The sequence below is a fragment of the Pipra filicauda genome, unplaced genomic scaffold (genome assembly GCF_003945595.2).
Source record: "Pipra filicauda isolate LSUMZ 115617 unplaced genomic scaffold, ASM394559v2 scaffold337_size785800_pilon, whole genome shotgun sequence".
Classification (NCBI taxonomy): Eukaryota; Metazoa; Chordata; class Aves; order Passeriformes; family Pipridae; genus Pipra; species Pipra filicauda.
Window position 1 is genome coordinate 771433 of NW_024104462.1, and position 14361 is coordinate 785793.

Below are 14361 nucleotides of genomic sequence, written 5' to 3' on the forward strand. Positions count from 1 at the left end.
AGCAGCAGAAAGGACCTGTGGTGTGTCAGTCCTGGGATGACATGGCAGCAGAATTCCTCTGAACCTCAGTGCCAGAGCTGCCAGGTGGCAGGGAAGGGACAGGGGCAGAGATGTGGCACAGCTGGGTGAGAAGAGCTTCTCCCAAAGCCCTGCAGTGCAAGGATGGGCTGTGAGGGAAGCAGTGCCCTCCCTGCACCCCAGAGCTGTGCTGGGAAAGGGCACTGATGTCTCAACAGTTTTATTTCCAGCAATCCTTCCCAATTCCCAACTCTCCCATTTTTCCATGTAAGCAAATCCTCACGATGCTGAAGGCAAATGAATGTGAAAAGGGAAATATGAAATTTTACTCTTCCTTCACAAAAGGCAAGAGAAAATCCCCACCAGGTTTCCCAGCCAGCCAGAATAGGAAGGAATCCCAAATTCAGAGCTGGGAGAAATTAAAATACAGTTTGACCCTCTGGTAGCACGGGGGGCTGTTCAGTCAGACACACAAATGTCTCCTCAGCACGTTTCACATCTCAGAAGAAAGATGGGGAAACTCCTGTGTGTTCAAAAGTGAAGTAAAGCCCATGTCGAAGCCTCCAGACATTCCAGAAGTCCCAACTTTGCAATTCAAGGCAAAGATGGAGAGAATATCACAGTTTATGGATGCAAACTTAGAGAAGGGCAACTTTAAAATAAAATCTTTAAGGCTTGCAAGACAGAATTTTACAGCAAATGCTAATGTCTTGTTTCTTCCCTGCTTCTTTTTCTGGTTTGATGATTAAATGCAGTAAATAAATACATAAAAATAATGACTCCTGCAGACCTTGCAGCATTCATTTTAATAGATGCTATTTAACTACACACAGAATCACAGATATCTACCTTTCAAACGCTGGTTACAAATATTGGGAAGGCCGCCAAGAAAATGGCTTTTATTTCCCCCCAATAGATATCAAAAAGAAACAACTTCTATGTTGAAATTGCCTTTATTTTTTAATCCATAAATATTTGTTACTGACAAAAGTGGAAAAATCCTTAAGACTCTAAATTTTACTAAACTGATAATATTTTTGTTTACAGTACATACAGAATGTGCTTTTACAGGTAAGTATAACAACAAGAATAATACAGAGAAAAACAGTCAAATACTGCTCATCTTGAAGCTTGTTTAATGGTTAACCAAGAGTCTGTGCAAATTACAGATACAAATGTACTTCCTCTTCAGTACTACTGTATAATAAACATGGAATCCATAAACTGGGCTAAAGCACAAAAATATCCACTTAACCCCTCTTAGGAAATATTGTCCCCCGAAACTAAAAATATTACAGTAAGAAGTGTCTTTCTCAGAGCCAAGAAATTCTTGCTACAAAAATGTCTCAGGGGTTGGCAGGGGGGCACAGGGGGCAGAGGGTCAGGGGGGCAGTGGGATGGAGACCTCCCGGACATCGTGTGGCCATGGAGACAGGGGGTGCTGAGGGCACAGAACTCGTTCACATCGACACCACCACGCCCCAAAGGGACCCTGCAGCTCTCCCCTCACCCCTGGGCTGCCACAGGGGCTTTCTCAGCTGGGTTTTGGTGAGGGCACCCCAAGAGCCGACTCTGGGAACTGGGAATGATCCCTTCTCCCGTCTGTTGGCAGACAGCACAAAGTGGCTGCTCTTTGAGGAGCAGCCCCAGCACAGCCTTATTGCTACAACACTTGGTATGAAAATATTTCAGCCCCTTTCTCACATATTCCCCTTACTTTTCACTCATTGGAAATATACCCCGACACGAGACCTGTACGTGTGAGATATATTTCAGCAGAGTCCCTCCTTCCACATGAACACTAAATCTGAAATAAAACCAACACAAGCTGTTTCTCCATCACATGAACTGAAGATGATAAATTGATCACAAAGTAGAACACATATTTCAAACACAATTAAAGTTACCCTGTTTCATGATGAGTTTGGTTGCAGTGGTGGAAGAAGGTGAAGACATGTCCCAGCTCCCAGGAACTGTCCATCTCTTACAAAAAACATACCAGTTTCTTGCAGATTCCTGGTGGGAATGCCTCTGATGGATACAGGAACAGAAAGATGCATGCAGGAAGCCCAGGTTCATGGGACCAGCTTTGTAGCCAGCCAGGTTCCAGAACAGCAGACAGAAATGAAATCTAGGCCAGGAAAGGAGAGCTTACTACCAGAAAACTGTCCCTGTTTCTTCCCACCCACTCCCATATCCAAATAACAGATCATCATTTATAAAAGGAACGTTAAAACATTGAAAAATATTTCATTTTTCCTTAAAACATGAGTCACTGGCATTAGAAGACTTTTTATGTCAAAATTCTGTTCCATGTGGTGCTCTGTGTCGTTCATTAAAAGTAGATTGCCACATTTCAAAGAGTGATTTGATGTAGTTTGAAGCTTACATTGATACAGGGTCAGTCAGAATTACTGATTGCATTTTGCAGTGTGTATGTGTATATATATTTGTGTCCATATACATACACACACATGAGAATTGTGTATAAATCCCAGTGCAGAGCACTGGGTTTTGTTGCTGCTCAGGGAATGCAAATAATGATCAGTTTTTAGGAAATAATATAAACTTTTCTATACCCCGTCTCCTGGTCCCTGCACATGCACTCAGGGAACTGGACACTCCACAGGGGTGTTTCCACCTGTGGGTTGAAGAAAAAGCTCAATTCTTCAGAGTATATTGGATTAATCAAGGCAGATTCTATTTCACTGTACAGAGGAATGTGGCTGCTTCCTGCCTTTCTCCTGAGTGCAGGATGTCGTGGTGACTCAGACATGAGGAGGAGAAAGCAGAGAGGTCCCAGTGCAGGTGGCATCACCCCTTGGAGCTGTGCCTCCCAGGGACCCTGGCCAGAAAGAGAGCAATGGGAAATCTGGGATGCGGCATCTGCCCACCCCAGCACTCCCTTTCTGGGCAGACAGGATTGTAACACATCACACACGATGTGTCAGGACAATGACAAACAATAGTCATAAAAACACTTTGCTGCTCTACAGTTTCTGCTGTGAGAGGGTCTCAAAGCCCTTCACACCATGGTCTGAAGCCTCTGTGGAATTGGAAGGTGTTCCCATTATCATCACAGGGAACTGAAGTGCTGGGATCAGGCTGTGGGACACGACACCCGGTCCCAGAGCAAGTATTTGTTCAGTGACAAACTCCCAGAGTGAGGAATAAGGAAAAAAAATAACCAAAGAACACCTGTGTGTGCTGGAACATCACTGCCCCATCTCCCAACCCAGCCCAGCACACAAAGCAAGCCATGGGAGCACAGTGTGCCCCACTGGTATCAAGGGCATTATTCCTTCCCAAGAAAATTTGCTGAAAACTTTCTGTGGTGGTGGCAGAGTCCCTGAAGAGATTTAGCCCAAAAAGGGTGGGACACATCTGCTTAAAACAGTTGAGTGGGTGGAAAAGACAAGGAAATGGGGCTTAATTTTCTTTGGAGGGTTGTTGCCCAGATAGGACAATTGGCAGAGGGCTTGGTGATATTTGCCAAGCAGAATAAGAGAAGACACCGAGGTCAAATGACACGGGCACAGTTCAGCATCTGCATGGGCTGCTTGAGGGAAAAATTCCCAAATCTGCATCTGGTCCAGCAACTTCTTAGCTCATAAATGGAACATTTAGACAAGGACTAGAGCTTGAGACAGACAGCTATGGGAATGGAAAGAGAGGAGTGTTCACCTACCCATGGCCTCACACTGCCACCTCTGCTCCTCTGGCTCTGCCACCACAGCTCCCGCAGACTCTGGGGTGGCCTCTCCTCTCCCACAGTGTTCATGTCTCCCTGCCTGAAAAGGGGAAATCCTGGCCTTTCTTAGGCCAAGAGTGAAAGGAAGAGCCCCAGAACCTAATCAGGGACTGACTCCCCATCAGCCCTCTTAGTGTCTCTTGCCCTCACAAGAGTCACAAACTGGTCTGTGGGAAGGTCAGCACAGGGCAATATTGTCCCAGGGATTGTCTTCTGGGAGGAAATATCCAGTGACTGAGCTGAGGAGCTTGGAGGTAGTCAGGGGAGAGTGGTGTCCCTCAGGGGAAGGGTCAGGAGAGGAGGTGTGAGCCTTTTCTCTCTCATCCCTCCCATGCCATGAACTGCCACTCTGATCCACAGACAGTTCTGGTTGTTGCCCAGAATGATTTTGCCAAATCTGAACCATGGAGACTGTTATTTATTCCTTCCCAGCTCAGTTTCCGTCAAACAAAGCCCCAGCACCTCTCACTGATGGATCCTTCTCAGCACGGTCTCCATCTGATGGGGCAGAATAAAGCTCTGGAACTCATACCAACAGGCCCATGTGGCCACCCCACCAAGGCCTGCCTCTAAATCCCACTGGGATAAGGACATGTGCTCCTCCTGCCTACCCTGACAAACCTGGTGCTGCATCAGAAACCTCCACAGGAGACTCATAAACCTCCAGAGGAGACTCAAGCTCCCAGTCATTGTTTGCTACAGGACTTGGCATGTGGAGCTGGGAGCATCATTAAGGCCGGGAGGTGGGAGGTATTTGAGGGGAGGGACCAGGGCAGAGCTGAGTTCAGTGAGGTTTAATGTAGGAAAAGATTTAATTGGAAATGTAGGACATGAGGAGAAGTGTCCAGGAATGTTCTTACAGCCTGAATCAGTCATGTCACCCAGAGGAGGGAGCGTGGCTGCCGGTGGGACGGGCAGCGTGGACAGCATGTGGTGGGACCCCCAGGGCACACCATGGACAGGGTCCAGCACCAGGAGTTACAGCACTGGGTCTGGCTGGCCTTCCAAACCTCTGAGACCCTTTCCCGGTCACAGAAGTGTGTTCTGATGTGAGTTAGTTCTACAGAATTTGATAGGAACACAAATAAAAGGGAAAAAAATAATAAAGCAAAACCAAACCCAAATCCAACAACAACAACAAACCAAAACCAAACCAAAACCAAAACAAAAAAAAAACCAAAGCAAAGCCCAATCTGGCTGGAAAGCCAAGGATAAAACCCTCACAAATTCTGGACCCACGAGTCTCTGTTTTAAAGATTTTACAAATATACAGTATCTAATTAGCATTATATCAGATATACAACATGCCCATTAATTATAATTATGCTGGATATATAATTTATATGCATGAAATGTAACTGTCTTCATGGTTAGGATTGGTACTCAGTGGAATTGGAATTTGGAAGGTTTTCTTGGGAGGCCATCACATGGAGAGAAAATCATGGAAAGTTACCGACCTGCTTTTGGGCAGAGACACCCCCAGTCTTGTGCTTCTGCTGAGGGCTGGGGAAAGATTTGCTACATAAGGAGTTCTGGGTTGTAACTGAGAGGAGAAAATGTGTTCAGAAACAGGGGACCTGGGCCAGTGGAAAATGCTGTCAGGAAAAGATTCTGAGGAGAGATCCAGGCTCGGGGGCAGGGGTGGAAGCCTGGCCTTGCAGGGCTCTCGGTGCAGTTGGGACCTCCCCAGCACGGCTCAGCAGGGTGAAGCTGAACAAACTCTGGTGCTTTAGGTTCAGCAGTGGCAAGAAGCTGGAGGAAGAGAAACCCTATTCCTCCTTCCTATTTACATGTTGGAGACACCAAGATATTAGAGTGATGAGTGGAGGAAAGGGAAACAAGCATTTCAGCGTATTTGTGCTTATTGAACACATCAACCCCACTACTTCCTACACTGAGAGAGCAGGCGATTTGTAGGCACTAGTATGTTTGTATCTTATGAGTATATTTAATATATACTAAAAGTTTATTTCTCAGCCAGGCTATTCTTGTCCCTAGATCTGCCAGTCCCCAAGGAAAGTCTGCCCTTGAACTTGCTCCAAGGGTGACAAGGAACAGATGCGTGGGTGCTGACTGGTGTCGAGCAGCCTGGGGGTGACCCCCCAGCAGCCAGAACTTCCCTCCTTGCTACAGAAAGACCAAATATGAGGACAAGCCCCTTCCTGACAGGATGGGGTGCTGTGTTTCCTCCTCTCTACCTCGGGCTGCATGGGACTGCTTCTACCTGGAGCAACGGAAAAGTCCTAAATTCATGGGAACAATGAGATGATGCAGGTGAGCCCTTGGAAGGAGCCATCGATTACTATGGCTTTCTTTGACAGAAACTGATGCACATCAGGAAAATTTCCTCTATTATCCCTCACTATTGTCTGTTGGCTTGCTTGGGTTCTTCTCATGTCACCGATGGAGGGGTGGCTTTAAAAACAACATGGATGGGACTGTCAGAGAAGTCTTTGCAGACACTGAGTTAGTAGAGGTTACCTTGGCCTATAAGGCCACTGCAGTGTGGGGTGCTGTGGCCACCCCCAGTCCTTACAGAGTATGTACAAGGCCCGAGGTCCTATCACACAGTCACCTCAGTCTTGCTGGCCGTGCGATAGTGGTGGTGGTGGCCGGGGATGTAATGCAGTTGCTCCACGGTGTTGTGGCGGCGCGAGGCGAAGGCCTGGCGCTTGGCCGAGGTGGGGGTCATCCCCAGAGTGTTGTACAAGTTATTTGAGGCACTGGGATGGGAGTGCATTTTTGACATCCTGTAGCGATCCAAGACGGGTGTGGACACAAAGACATCCGTGTGGGACAGTGCCCGGGACATGGACTGCTCGGGGTACCCCGAGCGCTCCGGGGACAGCAGCGGGTCCTGGGAGTGCAGGCGCTCGGCCGACAGCAGCTGCTCGTCTGAGAGGATCCGTTCGTAGGACATGCTGAACTCCTCGGGCATGATCCTCTCAGGGGACAGCACCCTGTCCTGGGACATGGCCCGGATGGGGCGGCGGGGCCTGTCCCGGTGGTTGGTCTGTTGGGACATCTTGATGACGTTGATGGGGAGCGTCCCCCGCGCCGCCAGGTCGGGCAGGTGCCTCCTCCTCATGTAGTACTCGTCAGCCTCCTTGTCAGCTGTGGGGAGGGAAAGGGAGTGGTTTAGGAATGTCACAGTGCTGTTCCACAGGGGGAAAGGGAACTGTGCACAGCACACAGCCCTGGAGCGGCCTCCTGGGGACACCTCAGGGACCATCAACCACCCACGTCAGGAGCTGCCCGTCAGAGAGACCCCAGCCCCGTGTGGGTCATGTCACCACGGGCCTGTGGCAGGGGAAGGAGTTTGAATTGCATGGGGATGGGGGGAGTCCCTGTGCAAACACCCACCTTCCTGCACCATGAAACAACAGATCCCACATGCCATCCAGTCCAGACTTGGTATGAGGTGATTTACACAAAAGGCGAGTTATGGAGAAAGTAGCAAATGTCACCTTCTCAATACACTTCTAAAGCAAGTACAGGGCAGGTGAGCTGAGAAGGACAGTCCCCCATTTGAAGGAATGCACAGCTCATCTCTGGATGTTCCCTGGAGTCCATGAGTGACATCATCACATTTTTAATTACCATTTTTGAATAGTTGTAAACGTGATCACAAAACAGGTTTGGTAGTCACTGGATGTTCTCACTGAGAAACTGAAACACCTGCCTAAGGTTTCAGTTTCCATTTTCTCAGACACCTTCGTTTGATAGAATTTATCCCATGGAATGTTTCGTGCTCAATTTGCTGTTTCTGCATCTTAAATGATCTCTTTTGCTCAGAAACTCATCACCCCCCTCCACACACTCACCCTCCTCTCTTTGGCTTTCAGAGAAACACTAGAGACTCAGTGTTGGCTCCTGCAGCTGTACCATGTTAGGTCACTTAAATCCTATAGCTGGAATGACCTGATTCAACCAACATTTGATTAAAAGAAGCAATTCCACAACTGTTTCAGATTTTTTTTTTTTAAACAACAGAAACACAAAAACTTCCTGGTTAACCCCTTTGATGTTCATATGCTGTAAACTGGGATTACTTACCTGGAAGGAGGCTTAGCAGTTCTTGGGCTTCAAGCCCAGTGCAGCCTGTAAGGTAATGTCATTAAGGTCAGGAGGTGAGAGGTACTTAAGGGGAGGGAGAACTTCCCTCTGTGCCTGTGGCTGCAGAGATGAAAGCACAGGACATCAGTCCCTCACCAGAATGGTCTCTGTCACAAGGAGAAGAGCACAACATTGGCCTCTGTCAGGGGATGGAGAATGTTTAATGCTCAACACTGATCACCTCTACGAGCCTCCTTCCTCATTTCTTTGTCTGAGATGTTTCCTTGGTGTGTCCAGAAGCACCTCCATCCTTTCTGGCTCCAGAAGACCCTAGAGTGAGCCCCACCCCAGACACCTAGCAGGCAGCCCTCCTCTCCTTGGAGAAGACAACACAACCCTCACTGGTGTGTAGGAAGGGGTACCACATGGACAGGTACAGCAAGTTTCTCCACCTTCCAGAGGAAACAATCTTCTTGAGAAGTAACCTCATAGGAGCATCTTGGGATGGAGATCACAGAGCTGGGAACACACACCCACACGACCCAGTGTGCACTTTCCCTACCAACTTGAGCTAAGTGTTGATTGGCAAAGACATCCTGTCCTACACGTCCTTGGCCAGCTCCTGGGACCTGACATGAAATTCCTTTGGAAAGTCTTTTGCTTATAAGACAAGTATGATAAAGATATATGATAATGATAATAAAGAGGGACACCATTGATTTTCTCATCTCAATATTTCATTCTGTAGTAGGTGATGTGAGATGGGAAAGTATCAGATGGTAGAAGAGGAGAATTTCACATGCATGGAGATTCTGAACGTTGTTTGAGTGACAAAAAGAGCAAAGCTCTGCTGCAGGACAGTCTGGGCAATCCAGAATTGGGTAAGGGAGGTGGTCCCACTTTCTGTAGGCATCCAACAGGCCTAGAAGTGAAATATAGGTGGAAATTTCCTCTCTCCTCTGAAATAGCCATAAATCTGTTGGTTTGATGCACCACGTTGGCTGAGAGTTGAAGACAGTTGGCTGGTGTCCCATGAGGCAGAGCTCAGGTGGCACAGGGGGTGCTGACACCATCCCAGAGTTTGCTCACAAAAATCACAGAATCTGCTGAGTTAGAGGGAACCCACAAGGATCATCCAGTCCAACCCTCAGCCCTGCACAGGCCCATCCCCAAGAGTCACCCCCTGTGCCCCAGAGGATCAGCCAAACCCTCCTGGAGCTCTGGCAGCCTTGGGGCTGTGCCCACTGCCCTGGGGAGCCTGGGCAGTGCCCAACCAGCCTCTGGGGGAAGAACCTTTGCCTGAGATCCAACCTGAGCCTGCCCTGACACAACTTCAGAGTACTCCCTCAGGTCCTGTCACTGGTCCCCACAGAGAAGACCACAGTTACCCAATGGTGCCTGAATGTCTTCTCCAGCCCTGGAGAGCTGTCAGCACCCTGTGCTGGATGATGTCACTTATGTGTGACACTCATCTCCTCTCCTAGACATGCTCTTCACTGTTCCCTGGACCCTGCTCCTCATGGGCCCTTGCACAGTCCAGAAGATCTGTGAGCAGGGTGGTTGGTTCCCATCTCAGCACACAAATTTACAAGCTGAGAACACGTGCAAGGGCCTGTTGGCACCATCACTGCTGCCAACCTCTTCTCTGCAGCCCACACACCACCAAGGCTGAGGTCACCCACAGCTCTCCTGCTCTGGCACACTTCCTGCTGCTGGGATTTGCTCTCCAGAGCACATGTTGGAGGAATGAGTCTTTGTTTTTTGCAATCAAAAACTTCTTGGAAGAATATCTCATGGTAAATATCAGACAGCAGCTCCCCTGGTCTCAAACACTTGTGTCTTTAAAATCACCCTTGAGGAAGCCTGAGAAGGACTGGGGAAATTCCATATGGCCACAGTAAGTGTAGGCGTTTTTATTCCACAGTTTATTTCTATAGAAATGCCCCACTTTGTGTGCACAGGCTTGGTACTGGTGCTCGGGGCTGGCTGCAGAATAGAAATGAAGCAATTACAACTCTGGCACTTGGCCTCTGCTCTGGATGAGAGGAGTTCCACTGGATTTGCCCAAGTGGCTCTAAATAGATGTAATTAAAGCAGAGAACATCCCAAATGGAGATGTGCTTGGATGCCCATACCTGGCTGTGGTAATTGCCAGCAGGAGCTAAACCAGCTTATGTGAGGTTTGCAGCGTCTGAGGCTGCTTTAGTGAGGTGAATCAGCTGATGAAAAGTGGTTTGAAGTTGTTCCTTGCTAATTTAGATTAAACCCCCAGCATTTCTACACCTTAAATTTGTTTTTCCCATTAGTAGCATTAAAAATATCCTTTTTTCCCCTCTCCCATCCCATGTACAACTCTGTACAGCCTTTTGCTGGCCATGGTTAAACCTTTTAGGGAGCTGATTTCATTTCAAAGGTTATTCTAAGCTCACACAGGCTGTGCCCCCCACGATGCTGAGGGACATGTGTGGATGTTGGCACAGCTACGCTGGGAAGGTTTCCTGGTGTAGACAAGCTTCACATCTCCACCTCAAAGGAATCAAAGCTGAAACAGCAGTTTCTCATGAACAACAAGCTGGTTTAGGCAGGCACCAGACAGACTTTTACCAGGCTGTTGCCTCTGAAAGGTGGTGTCAGTGTGAGCCAGTGGTGGAGAACGGAGCCTGACAGGAGGCCAAGGTTCTGCAGCACACACGTGCCAAGAGACAAGAGACAAGCTCAGCACAGCTCTGTAACCACAGTGTTTGTGCACCCAGGGACAGCCAGGAACCAAACACAGCCCCAGGCTTTGGAGACTGGAGGCTCCAGTGGATTGGGGCGGGAACTGGAGACGTTTGGTTTCATAGTTGGCCAAAACCAAATTCTCCCCGGGAACAGAAACCACAGAATCACAGAATGGTTTGGATTGGAAGGGACCTTAAAGATCAGCTCATTCCACCCCCTACCACGGGCAGGGTCACCTTCCAGCCTGATCCATCTCATCCTCATTATACTGGGACACTGAGGCTCTCATACCACTGCTCCTTATCTTGTCATTGGTATGAGAACAGACAACTGTAGTTTCAGACAAAATAAAACTACCAGTATGTTTCTCCATCAGGGAGATGGAGACTCTGCACAATCCCATATGTTTCTCCATCAAGGATGTGCTTAAAAATTCAAAAAAGTGGATTCCAAAAGGCCAGAAATTATGAGCAGACAAAAAGAAATCACTGGTGTATTGATTGACAAAAATTTCTCTTTTTTTTTAAGTCAATCCCATTGTTCTGGGTCATCACTTGTGTTTTGCAAACATTTGAAACTGGAAATCATGTTTTCTGCACACTTTCTGGGCTTTTTTCATTGGTTTTAATTGGGTTTTTTCCTGCCCTTTCTTTCCTCCTTTGGCAGTTTCAGGAACATTGACCAGGGCTGATCTCACCAAATTTCAGGAATATTTGAGTGCTTCAACTGCCTTGATTTTAGGATAAACTGATTTTCCCTTAGACTGCTTTTTGGGTTTTTTTTTCTCCCATTTGTGGGGAAATCCCCAAATAAATGCTCTCTAAGTGCTCTTACTCACACATTACACTTCAATATGTCTAAGGCAGAGCACAGCTCCTCTGACACTGGAATTAGAGAAACAAGGAATATTTTTGGTGGTCTGGGAAGAGAATATGGAAAAGCCAAGGGGATTTTTGCTTCCTGTGGTTGTAGTTAGCGTGGTGAAAGTAGGTGCACGTGTGTATGTGTGTGTGTGAGGCCATTAGAGTAATTCCTTTACTTTTCTTAAAGGCAGTTCCTCTGTTTTTCTTTCTCTGCAGCTCCAACATATTCTCTCTTCTGGCTTGTACCTCCTGTTCTAATTGGCCTTAACATTTTGAAGCTGCCTAGTCATTTGTGAAGATTCTTTAGCCAAAACCAAGTGGTTTAATATGCCTGAAAATATCACCTTCCTTCCTGACTGACCTTTCTCACTTAGCTGGAAAGAGCAATTCCCTGGAGCTCTGGGCAGGATGGAATTAATAGGGCAGCTCTTGCTCAGGCAGGGGTTCCCACACCCACCCACCACTGCTTTTCCCACCTTGCAGGGCTGCCAGGGCAGGGCTGGAGTAGGTCTTCCCATGGAGGGGGTACCCAGCCCCTCAGAGACCTTCCTCCCTCTGGGAGCAAACACCGGGTGGGGTTTCCTGTTGTCTGTGCCCTGAAGGAAGAGCTGGGGAAGTAAAGAGCCCTGGAAGCAGAAAGCTCCCATGGGACTTGGTTCTGAGTGGCTTCCATGCAGTCAGCAACCTGTTCCTACTGCTCCTAAAAGGTCTGGGGCACCTTCAAGCCTTTGCTTTGGAAGGAGGAGAAGCCACGGTGCTGCTTTCTCAGTGCAGTGGCAGGAGAGGTGAGTGCCCAGAGGTGGAAGCTCCCTTCTCAGTGCAGTGCCACTGCCCAGGGACACAGCAGGGAGCCCACAGAGTCCAGAATGTGCTGGGCCCACAAGGATCTTCCAGTCCAACCCTCAGCCCTGCACAGGCCCATCCCCAAGAGTCACCCCCTGTGCCCCAGAGGATCATCCAAACCCTCCTGAGCTCTGGCAGCCTTGGGGCTGTGCCCACTGCCCTGGGGAGCCTGGGCAGTGCCCAACCAGCCTCTGGGGGAAGAACCTTTGGCTGAGATCCAACCTGAGCCTGCCCTGACACAGCTCCAGCCCTTCCCTGGCTGCTGTCCCTGGTCCCCCCAGAGCAGAGCTCAGTCCCTGCCCCTCCTCTGCCCCTGCCCAGGAAGGTGGAACTGCACTGAGGTCTCCCCTCAGTCTCCTCTGCTCCAGCTGAACACACCAAGTGCCCTCAGTGTCCTCACACACCTTCAAATCAAGGCCCTTCCCCATCCTCCTTCCCTCCTTTGGACACTCTCTAATGGCTCAATCTCTTCCTTCCATTGTGTCCCCCCAAACTGCCCCAATGTTGAGGTGAGGCCGCCCCAGGGCAGAGCAGAGCGGGACAATCCCCTCCCTGGCCATGCTGGGCCTGATGCCCCCAGGACTGGGTTGGCCCCCCTGGGCATCGTAAACTGGGGTTATTATCCAGCAAAGAGCTGGGCAGCCCCTGAGAGTAGCTCTGGTGTCAGAGACACTGGGACCCTCCGAGGGGTCACAGGGGACTGTCCTTCCCTGATCCCGGCACTGAACAGACACAGGATCCCTGATGGCTCTGTGGCCAAGGTGGCTGAGGTGGAGCTGACCGTGCCATTGCTGAGCTCTGTCCTTATCTCTGGCAAAGAGATACTAAATTTTATTTTTTTCTTAATTGATTATTCAATATTCTTGGGCAGAAATTGTCTTTCACTACCTGTCTCTGCTAACTGGAGGAAAATAAGTAACATTAACCTGCCTGGCAAACCCAAAGAAATGCAGACCAACAGCTGAAACATAGATTTAAAAAGTATCTAATGCCTTTTATTTTACTTAAACAGAAATATTTTATTTGTTAAGGAGCTCTTCATTAACTTTTTTTTTATTATTTTTTTAACCCTAACAGGGAGTTCATTGGAAAGAAATAATTTTAAATATGAACAATGAGCTCCTAATAAATAATTTTCAAACTCCAGCATTTAAATATTACATTCTTTGTGTTACCTTTAGCTCCTTCACATGGAATAAGAAAATTATATTGCTGGTATTTTCCAAGGGAAGTTCTGGGAGCTCTGTGCCTGTTTTCCTTTGGCTCTGGGGTAGAGCAGCTGTAAGAAAGTGATTCAGTGATTCTGGAGGTGCTGAATGTATTCAATCCCAGTGGGAGCTGGGAGTGCTTGGCACTTTCAGAGTCCAAACTGTCTATTTAGTTACTCAAAAACACAGTGCCAAGCACTTGGTTTGGCATTTACCAGGTGCTCTGCAAGAGGAGGCGTTGGTGCCTTGCAAAGATCCCTGAGCTCTGTCCACACCTGCCCTGGAGGGGGAATAGTTGGTGTTTCCACTTCTAGGCTCGATGGTGCTGAATATTTAAGGGGGTCACTGAACCCCACTCAAGGCAATGGCCAAAGACAAACTCTGATGTTCTTGGATTCATGTTGACTCTCAGGGATCCAGTGAACAGTAACAAGGACAGGAATGGCCCAGAGAGTCAGGAAAAGCTCAGGAGAGGAGCACTGACTGCTCAGTACACTGTTGAGAACATTCAATCTTGGCAGCTTAACACAACTTTTGTCGTTTTAGACAAATGTTTGTGAAACCATAGAATGATATTGTAAAATTCCAGAATGGTTTGGGTTACAAGGGACCTTAAAGCTCATCCAGTTCCACCCCCTGCCATGGGCAGGGACACTTTCCACTTGCCCAGGTTGCTCCAAGCCCTGTCCAACCTGGCCTTGGACACTTCCAGGGATGGGGCAGCCACAATTTCTCTGGGCAACCTGTTCCTGTGTCTCCAGGGGGTATATTTCGTGTGTTGGGAAATTTTTATTTCAGCTGAGAAATGAAAATAAATTCTCACCTCAAAACGGGGATATTTTGAAGCAGTAATATTACAGTGCCACGATTTCAAGGGGTTTCCAGTATCAGATATTACACC

General features: G+C 48.2%; 1 protein-coding gene across 1 annotated transcript; it reads right to left on the reverse strand.

The window, feature by feature from the left end:
* Nucleotides 1–955: 955 nt before the first annotated feature.
* On the reverse strand, nt 956–14056 carry SHISA6 (shisa family member 6). The gene is made up of 2 exons (XM_039384064.1): nt 13428–14056; nt 956–8747 (listed from the first exon to the last, which is right to left on the reverse strand). Exon 2 carries the CDS (start codon nt 6999–7001, stop codon nt 6333–6335), a length of 669 nt encoding a protein of 222 aa, XP_039239998.1. The 5' UTR covers nt 7002–8747; nt 13428–14056; the 3' UTR covers nt 956–6332.
* Between the last annotated feature and the right edge of the window lie 305 nt (nt 14057–14361).